Source organism: Eretmochelys imbricata, chromosome 8 (assembly GCF_965152235.1).
Source record: "Eretmochelys imbricata isolate rEreImb1 chromosome 8, rEreImb1.hap1, whole genome shotgun sequence".
NCBI lineage: Eukaryota > Metazoa > Chordata > Testudines > Cheloniidae > Eretmochelys > Eretmochelys imbricata.
Genome location: NC_135579.1, coordinates 18,076,375 through 18,100,670, shown reverse-complemented (window position 1 = coordinate 18,100,670; position 24,296 = coordinate 18,076,375). Strand labels below are relative to the sequence as shown.

The 24,296-nt window shown below is 44.5% G+C and overlaps 1 protein-coding gene across 1 annotated transcript in view; it reads right to left on the bottom strand.

The window, feature by feature from the left end:
• Positions 1 to 10,205: 10,205 nt before the first annotated feature.
• SH3RF2 (SH3 domain containing ring finger 2) overlaps positions 10,206 to 24,296 on the bottom strand; it is a 69,729-nt gene continuing 55,638 nt past the window's right edge. The window contains exons 5-9 of the mRNA XM_077824710.1: positions 21,639 to 21,733; positions 19,080 to 19,250; positions 14,833 to 15,065; positions 11,660 to 12,018; positions 10,206 to 10,493 (exon numbers count right to left, since the gene is read on the bottom strand). Of these exons, the coding sequence (XP_077680836.1) occupies positions 10,206 to 10,493; positions 11,660 to 12,018; positions 14,833 to 15,065; positions 19,080 to 19,250; positions 21,639 to 21,733 (1,146 nt within the window). The remainder of the gene's footprint in view (positions 10,494 to 11,659; positions 12,019 to 14,832; positions 15,066 to 19,079; positions 19,251 to 21,638; positions 21,734 to 24,296) is intronic.

Below are 24,296 nucleotides of genomic sequence, written 5' to 3'. Positions count from 1 at the left end.
ATCAGGAGCCACTCCAAATAGTGGTTTCTGCCATCGGTAGAATTTAAAAACCAACCAAACAAAAAATCAGTCTCCTTTACAAAGCGGAATTCAGAGTAAATGGCTTGTGCAGGTTCTCACTGAAGCTTATGGCTAAACTCTCATTGACTTTAACTGGGCAGGATCAGGCCCTAAACACGGACCACTTTGGGTGTTTTAAAATGTTACTTTTTAAACAGCTGAGATATTGATAGAAAACAAACATTTTAAAAAGCCACTGTGCATGAAGGAAAAAAACCACTTCCTATGGATTTTATTACATTTAAATATTTATTTACACAATAAACTGTAACGACTCTATTTAGTAAATGATTCATATTATAAATATACATATGAAATCACTTGTGTGCGTAATTTGTGGGCCAAACCCTGCATTACTGCTTTCCTGCATTAGGCACAGAGTAGTGGGGGAGAGAGGGGAGCATAAAGCCCACCATCGTTCTCCCAAAATTCTGGGCCCTGTTGGGCCTTGAGCAGTTTAGAGCAGCCCAATGGCTTCTGTAATTTACAATGGTTTTCCATGTGGTAACTCCTGTGGGTGGTTTCGTCACTGAGAATAGCTGGAGGGCAGTATGCTGTGGACACATCCCCTGCACCTCCGCAGTGGGATCTGTGAGGAGAGGTAGTGTGTCCTGTGCTACCAGAAAATCCTCCTTATATTGGGTTATTTCCAGGGCAGAAGCGGTTGTCTCAGTAGTTTGCAGTCCCTTTGTGCCACCCTAGAAGAGTAAAGGGGCCACAGTGGATTCAAGAAGCTGGCCTGGTATCTATAACACAACAGTGACACATTTGCCTATAGTAACATAAAGAGATTTTTATACAATAGGCATGTGGTGTTGATTTGGCCTCGCTCCTCCTTCTTACTCTTCAGCTATATATTTGATGCCTCTGTTGGGTTTTTCATTAAAAAAAAAACTTGCTATAAAGCTAACAAAAAAGAGCTTAAACTACAGAGCCCCAGGTTGAAGTAACCCCTCAAAGCAAGGGCAGTTCAGAGGTAAGAATGAAAAACATAGGCTGACACCAGTCTTATTTTGCATTATGCCTCTTTCTATTTGCCATTAAGTAAATAACTGCTATGTAAGCTAAGGGCTGTCTATCCTCCCAGATTTTTAGCCTTTAACCTGGATTTTGTGGATTTAGGTCAGACCCGTTAGTGTTTTAGCTTTTTTTTTGTAGTTTATGAAAAATTAACAGGATCAGGGCAGAACATGAAACACTGGGAAACAAGTGACCTATTTAAAATACCTCGTGACTAAAAATACAGAATGGATTTGATGTCTAAATGCACTAAAGCTAATTGGTCTTCCTTATGCTAGTTTTAGAAAATGACCTTGCCAATTCAGGGCAAAATATTTGGAGCAGGAGAAGAAGGGTGCATTGTTTGTCATTTGATCATGACATGTAAATGGACTGTATGCCCATGTTAGATAAGATCACTGCTGTGGATATATCATGCTAAGTGATGAGGAATGATTGTAAACTTTGTCGCTTATTTTGATGCAAACAGAAGATTCTTCCTGGCTTTTCTCTGAGCACTCTTGAGATGGATATCCAACAAACGTTACTTAATGTCCTCCTATATTTACAATGCAGCTCTACCTACCATGGAAATTAGTCACAACCTAATTCTCCTTAGCATCTGATGCTATTTCTTCAGTACACTGTTTTCCTGGATGCTACCCTGTCTTTCCAGTATCAAGACACCTGGATAGTGTCTGAAAGGAGGAACCAAGCATGAGAGGGAAAGAAACCAGGGTTTGGTATTGTACACCTCGTTCTCAACTTTGACTAGTTTATCACAAGATTTGTGATATCTGTTTTTTTTTTTCCACAAAGCCCCAGCTTCTGGAGTCAAGTAATTAAGTGACACTAAGCTTTCATTTACAAAAAGTTTCCAGCTCTACTGGTTGTGGAGAAAATGTGAACACTGAAGGCTCAAAAATAAGAAAGCAAATAAAAGGGACCCCAACTTATGTAGCCCGTGATCTGCATATATACCTCATAACATGTCTCAGCTCTTCTCAACTCCCAGTAAACATATGATTCTGAATCTACTTTCCATGTGACTGGCCATCCTCCTTGAGTGTAATCCATTTATAATCCCAGCCCATCCATCTCATCAAGTGATAAAACTCTCCATTAGGCACCCCCATCATGGGGCAGATACTGTCCCTCTGCAACTTGTCCCAACTACAGTTGTCAAGCTCATACTCTGTTGCTGTCATGGTCCCTTCTAGTAAAGGTGGCTACTTTACCTCTAAAGTAGCCTTGCAAAATTCTATTCGTGGCAGGTAATGTTTTTGATCAGGGGCATGTGCAGGAATTTAAAATTTCACTGCTTTTGGAGGGGCATGTTTTGTACCTCTGCCACAGCCCTGGTGCTGGAGGAGCTGTCAGCTCCCACCGCGGCCCCTGGACTAGAGGAGTTCTGTGCCCCCACTGATTAGCGGGGGGGCCTGTGTCCCTGCTTGCCCCTCTTTGTGCATTCCTTTGTTTTTGATGGGTAAGATAGTCCTTTTTTCATTATTCTCCTCCTTGTGGTAACAGGTGGAAGAACAGATTTTGGGCCTGAACTGGTAAATTATCCCATCAGCATTACACGGGTGTTTGGTTTGCCTCTCTGGTGAGTCTGAGTGCAGTCAAGTCTGGCTAGGGGCATGGTTGTATTTTTTAAGAGACACTCATGGAAACAATTGGTTAAAATGTTCTGGGTCTCGCCTTTGCTCTCTCTTCTCTTTTCTTTTCTCATCAGGAAACATGACTGCAGTTCAAGCTGAAGGGGTTGGGTTACTTACTGAAGGACTTCCAGGTCCTTGAGCAGTTAGGCAGGCAATTAAAACAGGGCTGATGAATAATCTGATCTGAACTCCAATTCATTAACTAATCATATAAAATGAGCTGATACTGTGAGCTGAGGAGAAGCCCTGTTCACAAACTCGAGAGAGGTTCATTAACGACCCCTCTGTCCCCAATGTACTACTTTATGCACTATCCCAGGGCTCCTTTTCTATGCACTTCAGACAATCAACGCACTCTACTGATGGTAGGAGACTCTGTGTGACCAGCCTGCTCTTTTACATTCACTTGTTAGATAGAGAGCAATATATTTTCATTATCCAAACCCATTATGCTGCAGTACATCTGGAATGATATTCTGATGTTGCTAACATTTTTTGTTTCTTTGTACCTGGTACTTTGTCTGATGATCTGTGACCAAAATGGAAGGCAATGGAGTTAGTGATACAGCAAGTTTTGGTCTTACTATTTCAAGTTGTAAGAACTGAGTGCTACAGAGACATCATGTGCATCCCCTGGGGAGGAATGAGTGACCTTAACAAGCAGAGGTGGTAGGCCACATCCAGCAACCCTGGATCAGAACTGGTGTGATGTGGATCTTCGGCATAGGGATAAGGAGGATTTGCCTGACTCCAAGTAACCCCTTCCTCCAAACCCCTCAACAAGAGCACATAAGTAATAACTGACATTTCATTACCTGTAAAAACCCACCCACATCAGTACCCAATGAATCCAAAGTATAGCTATGCTGGAATAACTCCCAATGTTGAGACACTATTCCAGAATAAAAGTCACTGTTAAAATTGCAGAATAGTGTCTCGACATGGAGAGTTATTCCAGCATAACTATAGCAGAGTAGCCTATTCTGCTATGGCTATGCCAATCAATTTCCCTGTGCAGACACGACCTGAGGCAGTTTATTGTACTGCCTCAGGAGCAAACCAGGAACCAATGTGCTGCTCTTTACTCAAGGTTCAAGGCAAAGCCATGGTTTAACCCTTAATGGGGATTTTCTTTTAGCCTTTGCTTCTGGAGTAGAAAGACCTTAGTTCCAGCCCCTTTACTCTTTGATGTCCCAAGAGGCCAAGGTATGCAGCAAAGACCCAACTGTGAAGGGTTAGGTGGCTAAGGATATATATAATATATTTTGCAACATTTTCACGATAACAGGGTTGGGTATTAAACAGGAAGGTGGGTGTATTTTGTAGCTGGAAGGGGTTGGACAAAGACAACAGAACCGGTCTTTAGAGCTGTCACTTTAAAATACACCCACCTCCACTTTGATCTCCTCACATCAGTATCTTTCTCTATATCTTGGGTATATTTAGGATACCTATCACCATGGCATCAAAGCACTGAAACACTCTGATTGAGATATCTCCTGGCCCAAAATAATTACATGCTATTTTACCAAAGTGCCAATTTCACTGTCACTATTTCCTTTCCCTGTCACTGCTCAGGACTCAAAGCATGCGTGTGTATGTAAGCAAAAAGCCCTCTCCTTTTTGATCAGCCTGATTCCGTTAGTGCTGTCACGATGCAATGGGAACAAGGTCTAAGCTCACAAGTGTTTTGATCACATTGAATATGTGGCACTTGTTTGGGAGTATGCACCATTCCATATTCAGTGTCATATAATGGATAGCTGTGTGGCTTTGCAAACTCGTGTGTCCACAGGTGATATGCAACCTCACTCATCTCACTGAATCTTGTCATCCACATGGAGAGAGGTGGTTTTTGTTTTGTTTTTCCATGAAAGGGAAGCTCCTGAACTGATGCTAATACAAGCTGCATCTGGCTAGTGTAAGTATGGTTTTGAGGAAGGACTTTAGTGGTTTATTCAGTTGGAATGGGTTGATTTTCAGAAGTGCCGAGCACCTGCAGCTCTCCTACAATATATCCATGGGAGCTGCAGATGCTCCACATCTCTGAAAATCAGGCCACAAAAAAATTCATGTTACCAATTTTCACGCCTTTGCATGGATGGCAAGACTCAGAAAAGGGAGAAGGGAATATAGCTTCACTTCCATTGCAGATTTCTCACTGGGTACCTAACTTTGTATCCCCAGAATGAACGGCGTTCTGTTATTAATAGTTAATCATTCTCATAACCTCTTTCTGCCTGAATGGAGTCTCTTGTGGGAAAATCTGCCCCAGCTACAGATTAACCTTACAAGGTGACTTTACCTCAACATATGTTTCTGTCTGAAGCTACTGGTGAATTAGTGTGTTGCTTCTTTTCTGTTCTCCTTCTTTAAAACTCTCTTTGGATGCAGACTGCCCTAAACTTGCCTGTGAGTTTCCAAAACTACTGATGGGCTCTCCTTTGCTCTTTCACCCTGATCTTTTGAGGTTCTGAAGTTACAACACCGTAGCCTTCTAAACCCGGGGGTTAATTGCCAGTAATCAGAGATTTCAGAGTAGCAGCCGTGTTAGTCTGTATCTGCAAAAAGAAAAGGAGGACTTGTGGCACCTTAGAGACTAACAAATTTATTAGAGCATAAGCTTTCGTGAGCTACGGTTCACTTCATCAGATGCAATCAGAGAGGATCTCTATTGGAGCTGCGTTAGGCTTCCCAATCCATCACATCAGGCTAGGATGTTGATGAATGTGGGGTGTCATGAATCATGCTCAAGGCAAAATTGGAATTGACAGCCTCAAATCTGACAATTTTTTTTTTAGCTGATATGCCAGGAAAGGTATCCGCCATCAGTAATGTTCTATATAGACAGGTTTCTGAGCGGTAGCCATGTCAGTCTGTATCAGCAAAAAGAACGAGGAGTACTTGTGGCACCTTAGAGACTAACAAATTTATTTGAGCATAAGCTTTCGTGGGCTAAAACCCACTTAATCGGATGCATGCCGTGGAAAATACAGTAGGAAGATATATCTATCTATATTTATATCTTCCTACTGTATTTTCCACTGCATGCATCCGATGAATACACAGAGAACATGAAACCTTAATCCATTTAACTTTAACTGATCACTCTCATTATAGTGGGTATGGCAACACCCATTTTTCATGTTCTGTGTGTGTGTGTGTGTGTGTGTATATATATATACATTATATAATAATCTTCCTACTAAAAAGAAAATGAGTACTTGTGGCACCTTAGAGACTAACAAATTTATGCAATTATGCTCAAATAAATTGGTTAGTCTCTAAGGTGCCACAAGCACTCCTTTTCTTTTTGCGAATACAGACTAACACGGCTGCTACTCTGAAATCTTCCTACTGTATTTTCCACTGCATGCATCCGATGAAGTGGGTTTTAGCCCACGAAAGCTTATGCTCAAATAAATTTGTTGGTCTTTAAGATGCCACAAAGACTCCTCGCTCTTTATTCTATATGGAATCATTCTGTCCATCTAGTGCAGAGACATAGTGTATGTGTATGAGCAAAACATCGTGATCCCACTAGTTCATGATGCAATGAGCTTTTAAGTCTAAATAGAGCATCTCCTTTACAATATTCCACTTTGTTCCAGCACTTGCATTCCGCACTTTAGGAACCTAATCTCTCCATCTTTGGAGAACATAGCTGGTGTGCACTCTCTCTCTTTAACTTCCTCCTATGGACTTGAGGAAGCGTTGAGTGAAATTCATGCATTGGAAGAGAACTGAAATGGCTGCTCCAAGTCCTGCCGTACTGGCAAGGAAGCGGAAGTTTAACTCCCCACCTTACAAAGAATAGCTGTGAAATATATTGTGAAAATCTTAACTGCTCGGGCTGGCATATGCCTCAGCATTCACATGCCCAGTCCTTGCAGCCCAAAAGGAGGAAGTTTTTGCTGCTTAATGGCAAGCGAGCAGTCACAGGGCTGTGTGACTTTAAGGTAAATGCTTTAGATCATGGATGTCAGGCCCATGGGCCACATTCAGTTCAGAGCAACTACACCTCTGGCTCTAGAAATGGCCTGATCAAGACAATCACACTAGGCTTGGTTCTAGTGTGTTCATATGAATGGGTAAAATGGCTTTTTCCAGAGGTGTAAAAGGCAAAAGCCCCCCATAGCCTCTCTATTTTGAACCCAAAGTTTCACTTTCTACTGTTTTATACACCTGCAGCATTTGCCAGTGACTCCATCTGTATAATTAATTCTCCTGGGTGGCTTCCCTCCTTATCCTTCCTCCCCCCCGTGCTCTGACCAAGCTTCTTTAGATAAACCTCGTGAGGAGTCAGCTGTTGAAATCTGTTGGTTAGTATACCAGCAGATTTCAGAGTGGGTCATAGAAAGCCCCCTTGCTTTTCATCAGTATGCTGTAAATCATCATTCAGAGGTAGGGCATGAGCAGGCAAACCTGCCCAGCTATAGGTATAAACTACCAAAAGATCTAATCCAGGCCATGTTTATTAGGCTTTTCTGCCTCCTTGAGTGCATCTGGGGGAATCTAGTGCTTTTTGGTGCAGTTTTTTTTAAAGGGGTTATGAATCTTTAGCTAAGGGATATTGTCTCTAAAATGTTCATTAGTCATCGGAGCGACAATTTATAGCAAAACCAAACAGCTTGATTTTTCTACTCGTTTGCACCTTGTGTTGTCATTTATGTCTGGGCATATTGAGGGTACATTGCTACTTCTCACTGGTAGTGTTTTACATCCCCTTGACCCAAGTCTTAGGCTATGTCTGCATTTTGTACAGGGAGTGTAATTCTCAGCTCGAGGAACCTACCCATGCTAGTTCTGATGCAGTTAGCATGTTTAAAAAAGAGCGTAGCCACAACAGTGTGAGTGGCAGGAGGGCCTACTTGCCTCCATGTACGTGCCTACCCTCTCAGACGGGTACATACTTCAGGTGGCTAGTCCGTGTCGCCAATGTAACTAGGCTCTCTATTGTGTGTGGTAGCTTGATCAGAGAGAGCGCATGTATGTCTCCACCAGCTGAGAATCGCACCCCCAGCTCCAAGAGCAAACCTACCCTAAATGACAGCACACAGTACAAGGCAGTGGAGAATCAGGCCTTTTGTCTATGCCCTTGGTGGCCTCTAGCCACGGAATGGGGTTTTTTAAATTTGTGAAAGCAGATGCCAGTTGCTAGCACTTGTGCAGTGTGATGATGAGCTACTAAACCCAGGGGTGCTGGAACAATTTTTATAGTGGGGGGTGCTGAAAGCCATTAAACCAAACCGTAAACCTGAAAATAAAAGAAACCACTTCAAGCCAGCGGGTGCAGCAGCACCCCTAGTTCCAGCACCTATGACTAAACAAGAGCTTCTGAGGGTGGGGTAGGGGAGGCAGATTATCTCCCCATGGGGTTTCTTGCTCCGTTTTCTGAAGCATCTGGTGCGGTCATAGGCAGTATACTGGACAAGGTGCACCACAGATCCCAACTGGCAGTCCCTCTGGCCCTAAGGTGGTCTGTTGCCCTAAAATTCTGCAGACCAATAATTGTATTTAGCATTGTTGATTTTTAGGTGTTTAGTCTGAGGCAAAATCTGGCTGCTTCTTTGTTTTTATTTTTTAATCCCAAACTTTTGTCTCAGAGGGGTTATATCTATTTTAATCTAAAACTAGGAATCCTAATTATTGGGCTATGAGAGGACCGGGGCTGTCGGACACTTCTGGGTACCATGAGTCTCTGCTTCCAGCCCCTGCAGATGCACTTGGCGGAGGAAGAGGGTACAGATTAAGGAGGCTGGGATGGGAAAGATTGGGTAGAATTAGACACACATCATTCCTGTTCTGGCTCTTTGGCAGGCAAAAAAGATATAGTCCTATCTGGCTAGCTGGAGTCAATTGTGTGACTATGTGTCATTTAATTTATACTGCTAACAGCTGAAGGAGACTTTCAAATAGTTTATGGTGCTAGGGGGCTGTGCTTTTGGAATGGGAGGATCTGAGTTCTGCCACTGTTGAGTTTTGAGAGGCCTTGGTGTGTAGCACAGTGATAACTGCGCTTTGCTAGAGGTTACAGTGTATTTATTTCTGTATGAAACATGAAAAAAACCTGTCTGTTCACAGCATGGCTTCATCCATTGCCCTTCCTTAATTCCAAGAGAGAACTTCCCCCTTGGAGGCTGTCCCAATGATCCAGAAAGCTTAGAGTGACTTATTGAGTTAATTTGATTGGGTCTGTGCAATGAAGCAAGAATGTTACTTTACAATGGTCTTTGAACCAGCCCAGCAGCCATTGTCATGAGATCGAATACTCCCATGCTCCAGCTGGAAAGGGGATGGACCGTCTTTGCACTGGCACTAAAAACAAAAGTACACACAGACAAGCAAACCCGTTGTGCCAATTTGCTAAACATCAGTCACAGAGGAAGTGCTGGATACACTTTCCAGTTCTGCTTATCATTTCTGTGGCTCCATAGCTAAGAGAGAGAGTGAAAGATCAGTTGAAGGTAGGGGATGGGGAGACGGAAGGAAGGGTATATGTCACGGAGATGTGCAAATCTCCTTCATATTGTTTAGAGAACTATTTCGTGAACTTCAACATGGACCCAGATTTTTAAAAATCCATTTAGGATTTAAACAGGGGGAAATAACATTGCCGCTGAATCACAGGCATCTAGGAAGTGCTGCCTATACTGTCCACAACTCAGAAAAAAACCAACCAACCAGCAGAAGCAAGATCCAAATCACATGATTGCAAGGACCCAATGACTGTCATAAACAGCTGCAGCTTAGTACTGATTGCAGGGCAGGGTTCTCTTCCCCAGAAAATTACTTCTACTCCCAGGCTCAAAAAACTAAAGCAAATACCCATCAAAGGGTAACTTGAAAATTCATCCAGGAACTGCCTGAATTTGATTTATGGTTTCTTTATCCTGTAGAGCTGAGAAAGGTAATGAACCAGAGTTTTGATCTCTATGGGCTTTCATAGCAGAAAGGATACCAAAAAAGGTTTAACTATTTCTGATATATGCACGCTTCTTCCCTCTTCCACTTTTCTATAAGGCTGGCTGCAAGATATTGGAGGATACCAGAGAACACTGGTTTTGCAGGGACCACAAACCCATTCCATGTTGGTCTGTGGTGCTTGCATCTACTCACTGGGGCAGTGTGGGCTGATGACATTTGATGCATTGCCATGACATACAGATGTGGCTTGCTGGATGTGAGTCAGATGCATTTAAGATGAGACTCTACCATAAAATTAGAGAGAGGTGCTGACCCCCATGCCAGTTCCTCAGAGGCCCCCGAGTTACTGGCTGGCCAGCTGCAATTATTGTGAGTGCCTGAAGGAGGCCTTGCTCTCCATGGAACTGGGGTCTAGTAAGTTCCTGACTGGATAGCTAGCTCTTGTAAGGAGAAGCCAGGGTGGTGGCAGGTTGGTGTGTGGTCTGTGGGGAGCTTATTTTATCACAGAGGCGAAAGCCCCATTTGAAAAGGAAAGCAATTGAATGGGAAGAAAACCTGTCAGTTCTCAGAAACGCTGCTGTAGTTCTTTTTGGTAGGGAAGGTCAGTTGCCCAGCCTGGGTAGAAAGATCCAGCGATGGGGTCTTTGGGTGCGGCGTCCTCCTCAGATGCACTGGGCTGGAGCTGAGTCGGTGTGAATAGAGAGCTGTCATGTCAGGGCCCAGGGTGTTTGCTTCTGGCTGGGCTGTCTGCTCAGTGTTGCCACCGGGATGGTTTGGCGATGGCTGTGAGCTGTGCCGCTTGGACGGAGGTGGGCTGTAGTTCTGAAATCGCACCGTTTTCACTTGCTGAAATGTGAACAGAACCAAGAGTTACTACTGCAGAAACACAGTGAGTCTCTTCCTTTGCTTTGATCTGCTGTGGCAAAGACAGAGGAAGGGCTGCTAGGATGGAGCACAGATACTTTCCCTGCAGGGGACTGGGTGCACAACAGAGGGGGTGTGAGTGCCCCACACTTGGGATGGTGTGCAGCAGTGGAGTGATTAGAGGCTTTACAACGTGTACTGTACCAGGCGGGAAACATCAGAAGAGCATAGAGGGTACCAGAAAAACTGGATACCACACAATGGGGGCAATATGAGAACCTAGAGAAGCAGGATTGGATACAGCATGAGTTAAGGTGGAGGAGAACATAGGAGAGAGGCTATGGAATGGTGGGGAGACCTCTGAGAGAGGCTGACCTCTAGCCTGAGGTGCCATTCACCCAGAATACATAACCTGATTTCCATCCTCTGGCTCTCTTTTACCTGGGACTCTGGAAAGATTAATCTCTAGCTAATATGCTAACCAGAAACCTGTGAGCTGGCCTCATTTTGTGGGACTTGTGTGGCTTTTACGAAGTTATTCTGCAGGTACCACCTGTAGGGAAAGTTGTCACCAGGGTAGTTTCACTCCTCGAATGAAACCATTTGGTTTTTTTTTACTGCAGATGTCAATCAGAAAACACCCAACCTATTCAGCAGAGAAGCAATTAACACACAAGCAAAGGGAGCCAGACAGCAATCTCAGAAGTCCTGGTAGGACAAGCCTGAGTTCTAATAGCCAGATTCGGAGCTCCTTACTCATTTCTCACTCAAACCCTCATGGACTCTTGCCTGGGTTAAGGTCTGGGTAAAGATGTGAGGATTTGGCCATAAGTGAACAGAAGACAGAAGAGTTCAAAATATCTGCCCCTGTGAATGGTTTCATTCTAACAACAATAAACGTAGGGTGGGGTTGGGTTGGGTGTGGGAGAGGGGGCAAAATCCTGAGAACTTTACTCAGGCAAAAATCCCAGTGAATCGCATTGGGAGTCCTGCCTGAGTATGGACTCACTGAAGTAAGGACCTCATGGGAACTGAACCATGGTGAATAGTCAGCTGAAACCTAAGGTCAGTCCCAGCAGGATTTTCTGGACTTTCCAGAGGTGGAGGGTCTGTGTATCGTTCCTTGCAATGATTCAGCCTTACGCTACCTTTTCAGTGCTGTTCCGGGAGGTATCTGGTTTCACCAGGATGGAGGGCGGAGCTGATGGAGGTGGCTTTGGAGCTGGCTCACTTTTTGCTGGGGATTCTTTGGCATCCAGGATCATTGAGCTACATACAGAAGGAGATCTGCTTTCACCTGCCCTGGGCACAAGCAGCAATGAGGCATCATGGGAGGCGCTTGGCCTGGCTCCTGGGTCTGCCATGCCAGGGGTGACAGGGGGCTGAGAGGAGACATGCTGGTAAAGCTGAAGTTGCTGGGGCCGCACCGTGGCAACTGGAGTGCGACTGAGGGAGCCGACAACCTGAGGAAGAGCTCCGGGCTGCACAGGTCTCTGCAGTGATCCATCTGGGGAGAAAGATTGTTTTGAAGTCAATCGGAGATGAAGGTTAAAATAAATAGGTGCCAATGGGCAAATATGAAAATTTAAACAGAATCAGAAAAGACAAAAACTCTCATGTTCCATCCCTTTCCACCAGCTCTTGTTGGCTGCTGAGACCCTTCGCTGTCTGAGGCAGGGTCTGACTGAATTCCTACAGGTTTGCAGGGGCCTTTGCATGGTTGGGGGCCCAATATAAATAACAGATGAGCAAAAATGACTTCTTCCACTCCCCACACTTTGCAGGTAACGGATCTTGCCTTTTTATCTGAAAATCTCAAAGCTTAATGAATTCATTTCCCCAGCATTTCTTTGTATTTGTACAGTGCCTAGCACAATGGGGTCTCAGTCTGGCTGGGGCCTCAGCATGCTGGGGCCATACAAATACTAAGTGTGGTACTAGAAAAGTACTATTGTCGTCATTTTCCAAATGTCAGGAAATGAGGCACAGAGACAATGTGACTTGCACTAGGCAATGCAATGAGTCTGTGATGGACTCCAGAATAGAACTGAGGAGCCAGAGTCTGGAGTCCTGCTCTAACCACTGGACTATACTCCCCTACTCTTTGTCAGTTTATGTAGGCTGAACTCAATCCATGGAATTTAAAAATAAAAAAGTCCTTAACTCTTCTGCCTTCTGTATGCCAGTGGGCAGGACAGGCTTGACGTTCCTCGATCCACCTGTATGCTGCAGGACCATTAAAGACTCTACAACTATCTCAGGCTTTGAGCCATGTTAACACAGCATAACAATATTGAGTTTCCATGTTGGACTCTTGCATCAACAGGTGAGGCAATGACACATCACACACTGATTCGCCACAAAATTCTACTACCCCTGCCCTGACAAATTGAAGTAGGTGGGTAGAACCCTAACCTAGAAGGATCTGATCCTGCCAGGTGCTAAGGTCCTTGGGTGAGGACCTTGCTTGCTGTGCACCCTCAACTACCACTGGCTTCACAGAAGTGGGCCCCTTTTTTGCCAGTCAGCTAATCCCAAGCATGAGCCCTATACCTGAGCCCTCACTAGCAGGCCTCTCAGCTGTGTGACATTTGTGGTTTGCACATCACAGCCTATTCCATTTGAATGTTTACTTTATAGGTGATGCATGCTTTATTTCTCTTGCAATTTCCTGCTGCTTGAAAGATTGATTTTAAATAGAACCACAGTGGGGGAACAAGTCCTTTAAGGTAAAACAACTTCTAAGATAAATCCAATTTCGAGCCTAAAAACATTGACCGTGTCCTTTGCAAATGAACCTCACCCCCTGCCAGTGACTCTACATAGCTCAAGTAGCAGTTCAGGCTGAAACTATTGAAAAATGCATTGCTTAGTTGCTTAAATAAAGCTGGAGATTTATTCCATGGCAGTCTGAGCTGTCTGAAATAAACCTTGCCAACCTCATGGAAAGAATGCAACATGCTGAGCTCTGCATAAGCCCGTGGAAAGGATCCTTTTGTGTGTTGAGTCAGGAATTTGGAATAGCAGGAGCTGGGAGAAAGGATGGTCTTGTGGTTAAGGCAGGACTAAGAACAGGAGCCTTGGGTTTTATTGCCAGCTCTGCTATAGACTTCCACTATGACCTTATTCATTTTGTGCTTGTTTCCCCATCTTTAAAAGGGGTGCAATAATACTTTCCTATCTCATGCAGGCTTCTCTGATGCCTGATGTGGTGATATTTGAGGTGCTCAGCTATTACAGTTATGCCAATAAATAGATCTTACACTTCATCCTGATGAAGTGTGAGTATGCCCACTGGACTGAAATGCAACCACTTCTGGAGTAGAAGGCAGCAATCAACAAACAGAGAGAGCAGTAAGGGAAGATGAGGGTCAAGGACATGGGTCAAACACATACTCGGACTCAGAAAGTGACATCTAACCCCTTGTTTGCACCCAAAAATCCAGTAGTGAGATGTCTAAGTGCTGTCAAATGCACCCACAATTATGTTTGTTCACAAAATTTCACCTGCAGTTCTTTGCAGGTACAAAATCAGAGGCCATGTTGAAGCTCTTTGAAAGATCAAAGCTTTAAATTCTGGAGGAGCCAAACTGATCCCTCTGTAACTCCCATGACTCCAGCCCTAGTGCCTCAGTATTTAAGGATTCCTGCAAACCCCACTTCCTCTTACTTTAAGCAGCTTGGAGATCAGTTAATTTAACAAGGAGGGACAAGGAGTGGAAAATGACAGCGCAGATCTTGTCAGCCTATGTGTTTTAACCAGGATGTATTTGACCGTTAAACCATCTCTCCTGACAGACCCCCCCCTCCATCCACCTGCAGGTTTTACACAAGACTAAGGCCCGGCCTACAAGTAAAAGTTAAACTGACAGAGCTATGACACTCAGGCATGTGAAAATATCCACCCACTGGACTGTCAGAGCTCTGCTGATCCAATCCCTGGGGGAGATGCAGCCGGTCGCCAGAAGAATGCTTCCGTTGACTTAGCTACTGTCACTTGGGGAGGCGGAGTTCTTACAGCAATGGGAAGAACTCCTTCCGTCGCTGTAGGCTGCTGCTGTAACCCCGTAGTATAGACGCACAGCTATAGCACCATGGCTATGCCACTGTAGTGCCTATCACGTAAACATTGCCCCCGTAGGCTTCCATCCCAGCTGGATGCGTTCTATGAAGCGGCCAGCTCTAAGAGCTGTAGCATGTTATTTATTACCAGTATTACCTCATTCCTGAGTCTCTGTGTGTTAATTAAAGGCTCCCAGTACCACTTGCCCACCTGGGAACACAGTCACAGGCCTGTCTTCACCCTCCCACCAGAACTTACTCTTCCTAGTACTGCCACGTCCTCGCCTCAGTGATGTTTGTCCTGAGGTGGCCGGCACAGCTACGTTTCTCAGTGGCGAAGACAGCACCGTGGGCATGAAGGCTGATTTCAAAGGCCTGCTTTGCCTTGGGCCATTCTCTGAGATGCTCCCCTGGGAGGAGAGTGAGCCAGTGGATAACGTCCAAGTGGCATACAGGGAAGGCATCCTGGATTCAGAGAAATTGGGTGACTTCCTGCTGGCAAAGGGGTTGCGGGGGGAGAAGGAGAAAGAGAGAGAGTTAATTAAATATAGCTACAGAGAGGCACAATTCAAATCCAAATCTTCAGTCCCCCACATAGCATGGTGTATTTGTTTTTTTGTTTTCTGTTTTGGTTCAGCCCATTACAAAGAAAAGGACTGTTTGCAAAACTGTGGAGCCAGATCAGAATTTTTAACAGCCCACCCGTCCCTAGAGTTCATCAGGTTAAAAAAAATCCTTTTGGAATCCCTGCAGTTCACTTTCTGGTTCCATTAGAGCAATCATTCTCAGCCCTATTGCTCCCATCACTCCCACATGCCCACTTTATACCTGGGCCTTCTCAGACACAACCTAGAATCATTTGCAACAGTTCCCATGGGGTGCCAAAAGGAAGGGGGGCTTTTAGGGGCCAGTGTTCTTCCATAATGCCAGCAGGGGACATGCCAGGTAATTATTGTGTGGAGCTGCAGCATTTGTCCCACTTACTAATGTGTTAAGCAGCACAGAAGCCATCGAAATCTTGCAGACACGGTCATATGTAAATACTCATCATAGGTTTGCACTCCGCCCATTGAGTTAGGGAAGGAAAGCTATTGTGCTGTAGGTAGCTTAACATGCTCTGAAGCTAGCTTGGCTGAATTAACCTCACCCGGTGTTCTGGTCTGATCTGTGCCTCTCCAAAGGGAAATGGGACCATTTCAGTATTACTGTAAAAATTCCATGCAGCTAAAACATGCTCGTTTTGCTCATTTGGCCTGTGTCTGACCCATTGTCCTGCACTGAATGAGCTAGGCAAGAGAGCCCATTGGCTTGCTGACATCACACCTTGGCTCTTGGTACAGCTCTCACCAGAAAGCACTAAAGGGAGCACAATGATCCTTAAGGAAAAGGCTGTGGCAGCTTTCACACTCCTTGCCCTTCTGACTCTGGTTGCCCAGCCTCTGTTCGGGCCCCATTGCGAGCAGCTGTCACTTCCTATTATTCCTCTCCTCATCTGCTTTCCTTGGAGAGGGCATGTTGGCTTTTTCACCTAAATCCGTTAAATTGCCATAAAGGCCTTCAATCTCCCACATCAGCGTGATGCTTAATAACCCTCCCAAATGCTCCTAATTCAGTGGGAAAGTCAGCCAGGGTAAAGGCTGTCTGCTAACTCCTCTGAAAGGGAAAAGACGGCTCCTTCTGACCCTTCTCTTTCCCTTCCCATGACTCTCTCCGACAGTAGAAGAATGATTTATGGTTTAATAACAGAGTGGCGATTTATCAAAGTAACTGGCGTGTCAATTTATTATGATGAACTGTCCAAAGGAGGATACAGAAGAGCAGCTCCCAAATTGGTGCTTATGGCTTAGGTGACTTTAGGGTAGCTGGGCTTTGTGTTGGATTGTTTGTTTGCTCTGTTTAGCAGGGAGTTGGGGCCATGGTGTTATCAGAGGCTGTATCACAGAGAAATGAGTCAAAGAGACAAAGAATAATCACTGGCTCCCTTTAAATCAGGGAGGGCTAATGCTGGGATCAAAGCAGCAGCATCATCTTCAGTCTGAACTGAGAATTTAACACAGTGAAATATAAGCAGGAAAAGAAAAAGGAGCCAGAGTCTATCTGTCAATGTCAGAGATAATGTGGAGGGAGTTAGGCCACCATTAGGCTATTTCAGTGGGTCAAAGCTTGAGTTCCTTGATAAGTTTTCACATAGTCCAAACTGAGGCACACTCCCATAGCTGATCGCTCCTTCATCCAAAAGGCAGCACCCCTTCACACCATCCTGGGGCACTGGTTCAGGAGTGACTCACCAGACAGGGAGCCACCTGCAAATCCCCAATACCTGCTTCTCACACCACCCTGGAGTTTGTAATGTGTCTGTGGCTTCCCAGGACTTTGCAGTCTCTAGGGCATGCTAGCTGCACTGGACTTCATGGCCATACATTAACATAGAACTCAACTTCTGTTGTTAAAGCACAGGCATCTTGGGCAGGAGCCAGAGGTGAAGCTCATGTTATCCGTGTATCAGAATTCTGGCTTATCTCTGCTCTGCCACTAGAGGGCAACACACACCTTGAGCTGGTCTGACCTTTCCTCAGTGGTGAGGTACTCAGTTCCTGACAAGGTTTCTGAGATAGGGCATGCTATCCTTTTGGAACTAGGAAGTCCCAGGCAGTTGTGTGGGTGACTGCCCAGCTAGGATTAAATCCCCAGACCTCATTTTCCCTGTCATGTGTGCTGAGTTTTTGAACTAGGCATGAAGGGTTTAAGCAGTTGGGAAGCAGATGCAGATAGGGCTTGTGCACCTTCCAGGCCTGACTGCTGTATCTGAAAAGTGGGGGCAACAGTGGGGGAAAGTCTAGAGGACAGAGGGTCTCATTCCCCATTGCTCTGCATCAGACAGGGCTGTTTACACCAGTGTAAAATGCTCCTAGACCAGGATGGGAGTGTTTTACTTCACTTTGCAGTTGGGTAAGTGACTGTGCAGAGTGCAGGGCAATGATGAATCAGGCCCTACGTTACACTGCTCATGATCCAGAAAGGATGAGCTTTCTCGTTGGACCCATTTATATGAAATCAAGATGGGGAGAACTTTTGTTCGGGGAGCTACTCCTAGCGCTGGTGTGGGGCAGCCCCTCCTGTGACAGTCTCCTTTCTAAGTGCTGACCAACCACATCTCAAGGTGCTATCTATTGATATCTATAAATCAGTCAATCGGATTTGTATGGCACCTATCACCATAGTACCGAGCACCTTGCAATCTTTCATGTATTTACCCTCACAACACCTCCCTGGAGTAGGGAAGTGGTATTTACCTGAGTTTTTATGGCTGCAGGTACATGCTAGAGTGTTTTCTCTAGTCCAGTTTTGAATAACCAAAGGGTGGCACTATTCCCTTTGGCAGACTGCTCTGCAAACCAATAGACTCCCTCCTGGCACTCCCTCCCGTCTCTGACACTCAAGCTTCATTTTCACATGCATTACTTCATCTCCCTATTCCTTGGATCAGCCCAAACAATTCCGCTCCCACCGTGGCATTCACACCCTTGAGTGATAGGCTGTTGCATCTGTAAAAGGGGCTGTGCTGCTTTGATGTGGTCACAGATGAAAGGAAAGTGGGTAGGTTTGGAAATCATCCCCACAAGTCCTTAGCTGTTCATCTCTGCAGGTCGCTCTCCCGCTTTACTCTGGTATCCATCCCTGCCTTGCTTGTAAGAGAGAAAAGAAGCTGAAGCAATCCACAATGCATTTTTCAGCAGTGGAATCTCTGCTTTAAAAAAAAGCCATGATGTTCCTAAAAGATGTTGCCTAGGTACTGACTTGACTTTAGGGGGTTGCTAATGCACATTTTTATATCACTAGGTCAACACCTTCCAACGCTTGGAGCAAACAGCTGCTCTGACGACAGTGCTTTGATTCCAGTAGGGTCTTGAAACAAATATAAAGGGGATTCTTTCTTGAGGCCGCTGGGCACAGAGAGACCCTGTGGTTCCTGATAGCTCTTTGGCTCCAAAATAACTAAGCATGTTGCCGCATGTTACTAAACAGGGTTTCCTTAAATCCTGGAGTGGACTGAGCAGTATTGAAAAGGGCTTCTGACTGCATTACACTGTTGACATTTCAGATTCAAAAGAGACGAATGAAGGATGTCGCCATAACTGCTCATTTGTCCATCTTATCTGGACCATACGGCAATTCCTGTGAGAACCCTGATCCACCCAACTGGGTATCTTATAGCTGGTGGTGGCCAGTGCCTGATCTTCAGAGGGAGGTGAAAGCACATATAGCACATGTGGCCGATGGCATAGTACAGAAGGGGATAATGTGAAATGAGATCCAGTTATTCCGGAGGGGTGGCAGCAGGACAGCATTCCATATACCCATGGTGTTGACAGCCATGATTACTATTCTAGGACAATCTCACTGTCCTGGAGCCAGGCAGTGAGCTTCTTTCATTATATCCCCCCCAGGATTACCTACTGTACCACTCCTTCTACAAATACATTATTTCACATAAGGAAATCAGACCTAAAAAGGGGAACGACATAGTTACTGGGGAAGATCCCAACTCTTCCAGTGACCAATGACATTCCCCTGAGCCAGCCTTCGTGGTACTTCCCGAAAACACGAACACCTTCTCCCTTCTGCAAATCCAGCTCCTCCGGTCCATGAGCAGTGTAGGAGTGTAGAGCGACGCACCTGGTGATACACAGGAAATTAGAAAAGCGCAGACATGCACTATGGAAAAGTTGCCTCCCCCGTGTGCGGTAAGGATAGGAGATGACACAACAATCCTGTTTCTAATCATTCTGGGAGTTGATGCTGTTGGTTCTGTGTGAGCAGAGCCTATTGCCTGAAGCATCTTCAGCTGGCACTCGCATCATATATCTGGGTGCTGTCATGAATGTGGAAAGGCTTTGTAGGAAGGTAACTGCTTACATCTTAAGGCCAGGGGGGATATGAATAAAAGAAAAGCTACCAGGAATGAAGCAGTCTTTGTCAACATTTTTTGACCTAGAACTGTCAATCTCAGCCAAAGGGGTCCAGTATTCGGGTTGGAGGGGGCTGTTTTTATTCTCCAACCGTGAATACTCCACTGAAATAACTGATTAGGGATGGAGTTATGCATCTTCCAAAGCAGAGCAGCACTAGAGCGCAGGTGAGGTGTACCACCCAAAAGACTGTGTCAAGGAGGCATTATATCTTTGAAAGGTACAATGGGATCAGTATGTGGTCAGCAACAGGACTTGTTAACCTGGGTCTTCCTGCCAGCTTCTGTTGGTTATAATCTCACCCAGACACACCCAAAGTGACTGTGAGCTCCATAGAAAGCATTAGCCAGATACCCGGCCCCATCTACTTTGCTTTCCTCAGCATGTACTGTCAAGTTATGGCTGTCTCCTGTACAAGTGTTTGGGGGCTCCCTGCAGCCTGTCTCTCCTGCTTAGCAAACCTGCTCAGAGAGCTGTGTTTAAAAAACAAAACAAAACAAAAAACCCCCACTGATTCCAGTTGTGTAATGAGATTGCTTGTTCTCAGCAGGGGTCCTCATAAGACAGAATGGCAAAAAATAAGGAAAACAAAACATCAAAAATCTCATCCACCTGTTTTTCAATTTTACCCTTTTCCCAAGGGCCTGTGGCTTTTTTTAAAAAAAGAACTTTTATTTGTCTCCAAGGAGACACACATTTTATCTAATTGCATTGGTTTTTTTTTCTTCTCCCAAGTGGGATGTGGTCTGTTTTCAAATATTAATCTGAGTAGCAGATGCTACAGCAACTATCATCACCTCAAAACCAAGAGTTATTAAAAAAAAAAGGAGACTGTCAAGGACTTTTTGCTAGTTCTTAAAAGCGATTGTTCTCTCTCTGTTGGTCATAACACCCATTTGGAAGTTTGAAATTGAAATGTCTTTCCTTATAAGAGGATTTTTCCTTCTATTATTTGTGCAGATGGGGCTAAATTCAGACCTGCTCTAACTCCCCAGTGGTTTATTTTTTTTAATTGAAGTATCGCGCTTAGGTGGTAGCTTGCACTCATGCTAGTTTGTTACTGTAGGTTCTGAGCAATGAACGGTCCAGATTAGGGACCCAATCCTACCAACACTTCAGTATGGCCCTAATTCTGCAAATTCTTCCACATGTGCTTATTTGCAACCCCTTGTATATTCCCATTTCAGGTCATCAGGATTACTCATGGATCTAAAGTAAGCATGTGTGTAAATCTTTGAAGGATCAGGGTCTGTGTATGTAAGTTTATGCATGAGAATAATTCAAGGTTATACACCTTCCTAATAGGTATTTATCTTTGCAGGATCAGGATCTCGATTTTCAATATAGAACTGCTCATGAGCAGTAGACTGCATTCATGCTTGTTTGTTGTTGTAGGGTTGCTTATCATGAGAGCTAGGCTGCTGATTCTTGTCCAGGAGACAGACAGACAAAACAACTGCCATATATTTATTTGCAAATTTTAACTCAACATGTATTTTTCTTTGAATGATTTGTTTTAAAAATCAATTAACTTTTAAATCGTTTCTTAATTAAAATAATTAGTTAAATTTAAAGAGCGTTTCAGTTCACTTTTAAAGAATTTTTGGTTTGAAAATGTAGAAACACATCAGTAATTCAACAGGCATTGGAAAGAGATAAACAATCAGGTAAAAACCCCACAGTGTTAGGATTGTAGTAACTGAAATATGAAGATCATACTAATTTAAAGTGAGCAAAAGCACTCGAAATCTATGGAAAGCCCTTGTGTGCTGCCAATATTCTATCTTTATTTTTCTACAGTGCTATGTCCTTTCACTGGCCTAAGAGTCAGGCTGTGAGTTCAAGAGTTTTACTAGGGCTCGAATGCGTAAGAAAGAACTAGGAGTCCAAAGAATCACAGCTTCTAATCTGATTTTAGCTTCTCATCGGCGTGTTACTTCAGGAAAACACTTAGTGTCCATTCTGCCTTGGCTGGGTAAGCCCCCAGAAGCCCCACTGAAAATGAGATGCCATATATCTGAGATGGGCTTTCACGAGTCAAGCTCCCTGCCACCCTCTGAAACAAAAGCAACAAAGTTTCAATACTCATACGTACATATTAGCTGATATGTGTTGCTGAAGATGCGGAAGGGTGACAATGGCAGTTGAGTGCCCCAGGGATCCTGGTGCAGTATAATAAGAAGCGCTGACCTGCAATGAAAAATGGAAACAAAGTAAGTTGAATAAAATGACCTTGAGTTTAGGCTCCCTCAGCTGTCGGAACCCCACTGTGAAGAGTGTGAAACGACCCCACAATCATTTGCCACCACAGCCAGGAAACATGCCCTGTTCCACAAAAGTGTTCTGTTGCTTTATTACCCCAATGGCCTTGAATATCACAGAACTCTGAAACAGAACGGTTTGTGTAGGGACGGGGACAGACTGAATTCCAGCCCCGTTCAGTAGTGATTGCTGCCATCTCTTCAGTGGACTGCTGTCTCAATTCATTTCCTAGTGGACAGGTTATCTACATTCCAAACCTCTTGTCTACATCACAGTAGATGCTCATGGGCAACCTTGCTGTCAGTCACAGCAGAGATGTCCAAAAGCTGCATGGGTCATGGAAACTTAAGCTACTACCCGTTCATCTCTCAAGGTGGCCTTTCTACCTCAACGCTGATGTACATAGGTGGGTCAGTGAGGAGGAAGCTTGCATTGTCACTGCCCATGCTATGCCATTCTGTGAGTAAAGAGTAGTGTCTAATTTCGAGGGTTGTCAGCCCGGCACCTTTCACTAGCCCCTAGTGGACTTGCACTCACACATAGGGCCTGATTTTCCCCTGACTTACACTGGTTTTACAGCTATGTTACTCCACGGCCTTCAGGGGAGCTATTCTTCATTTACACTGGTGTAAGTAACAGGATAATCAGCCCCACATACTTTAAAATGGAGGCAGAGTAGTGTTTTGCCTACTTCTGGAATTCAATACATCATCATGTTTTGATTCAGTTCTCCAGCTTATGGGTGGAGCTGGTTCTGCCCTTAGTGCTACTGCTGCATGGCACAGAAAAATGGCCAGGTAGATACTTTCCTATTGCTGGCAAGGTTCCAAGCTACAGGTTTATTAGGAGTGCTAATCTTGTGTTTGTGGAGATTTTCAGCACACTGATTAAACAGAATAAACGTCACCTAACAGCCATGACTTTCAAATGTTATGTCTGAGCCTCCAGTCCCCTAAATCTGTAATCATGGCTGATCATATAAATATGAGATCCGCTCAAGGATGGTGGAGTTCATTCCTCTTTTTGTTTTTTTTTTTCTCTTTCCTTTTGGATTACTTCTACAACAGAGCGAGTCCTTGATTCATTTGTTGGGACTGATATGCACTCCAGGCATGAAACCTAGAAGGGAAGAGGAACTGGCAGGGGTTGACAAAATGTTATTTAAAATCACAAGTGTGATAACCAGGGGGAAGAATGTCACCTCAGTCAGGTGAGTGGGACTATATAATCATAATTTCGTTTACTAAACTCCAACCAAGTGTTTGGCTGTGTATGATACACAAATAAGACAGTCCTTGTGTCAGGGAGCTTGCAGCAATAACAGTATTTATTAATTATTATTATTATTATTATCTGGTATTTATAGGGTTGCATATCATCCTAAGGGATCAAAAAGCATTTCACACATACATACACAAAGCTCCACTGACATGCAGCCACTTCTGGGGTGACAGGTGATAACCACATGGCACACAGCAAGCTGCAGAATAGTTTGGGAAGTGGGGTCTTTTAGAGGTCATAATTCCGCAAATGATGTGACTATTGTTGAGGGAACACCTCCTTCCTGCCACGGTCCCAATGTACCAGTCATCCTAACATCCAGTATGCACTTTTCTCATGTGATTCTCTCATGTTGGGGCGAGGGGCCTGAATCTGTGACTGTGTCAAAGCAATTGTTGGTGGTCATGTTTAATACAAGTCCCTTCCAGAGCTGCTGTTGAGGCAAAAGTTCCTGCCTAGAGATTTCCAAATGCTGCTGCTGCTGCTTTCACCACTGATGTCGGGCTGCCTGTTTCATCTCCCATAAGACTAGCATTCCTGGAGTCTGTGCTGCCATAGTCACTGCTAGGAGATGGGCTGCTATCCACAGTGTAAGTGAAAAGAAAGTCCAGGAGAAGGGAAAGAAGAAACCTTTACAAATCCCAACTTTCACCAGTTATCTATCAATCATACTGATCCAGCCCTATTACCATAGAATCTGAGTGCCTCTCAATCTTTAATGTCTTTATCCTTACAACTTCCTGGTGACATTGGGGCTATGCTGTTATCCTCTCCTGGGGAACCGAAGCCCAGAGACACTAAGTACCTCTCCACTGCAGTCAGGGGTGTGATTGCAATATGTATAGATGTAACCAAGCTAGCTTTAATTTAACTAGCTCATATAGCAGTAAAGCCATAGCAGCACAGGCTAGCTACATGAGTACATACCCAGGTGGGCTTGTATAGCCCATGCTGCTGCTTCTTCACTGCTATTGGTACCTGACCTCGCTACATTAAAGCTAGCACAGGTATGTCTACAGGGGCTGCAATTACACCCCCAATTGCAGTGCTGACGTACCCTTGGTGACTTGCCTGTGGACATTCAGGAAGCTTTTATCAATAAATGGGTCACTGTCTCTTCCCTGAAATGCCCCTTGAAGAAAAAAGTTGTGGGTTAAAGGGATACAAGCCCGTTAGCCAGAAAGGTTATCTTATGAAGTAACTTATGATC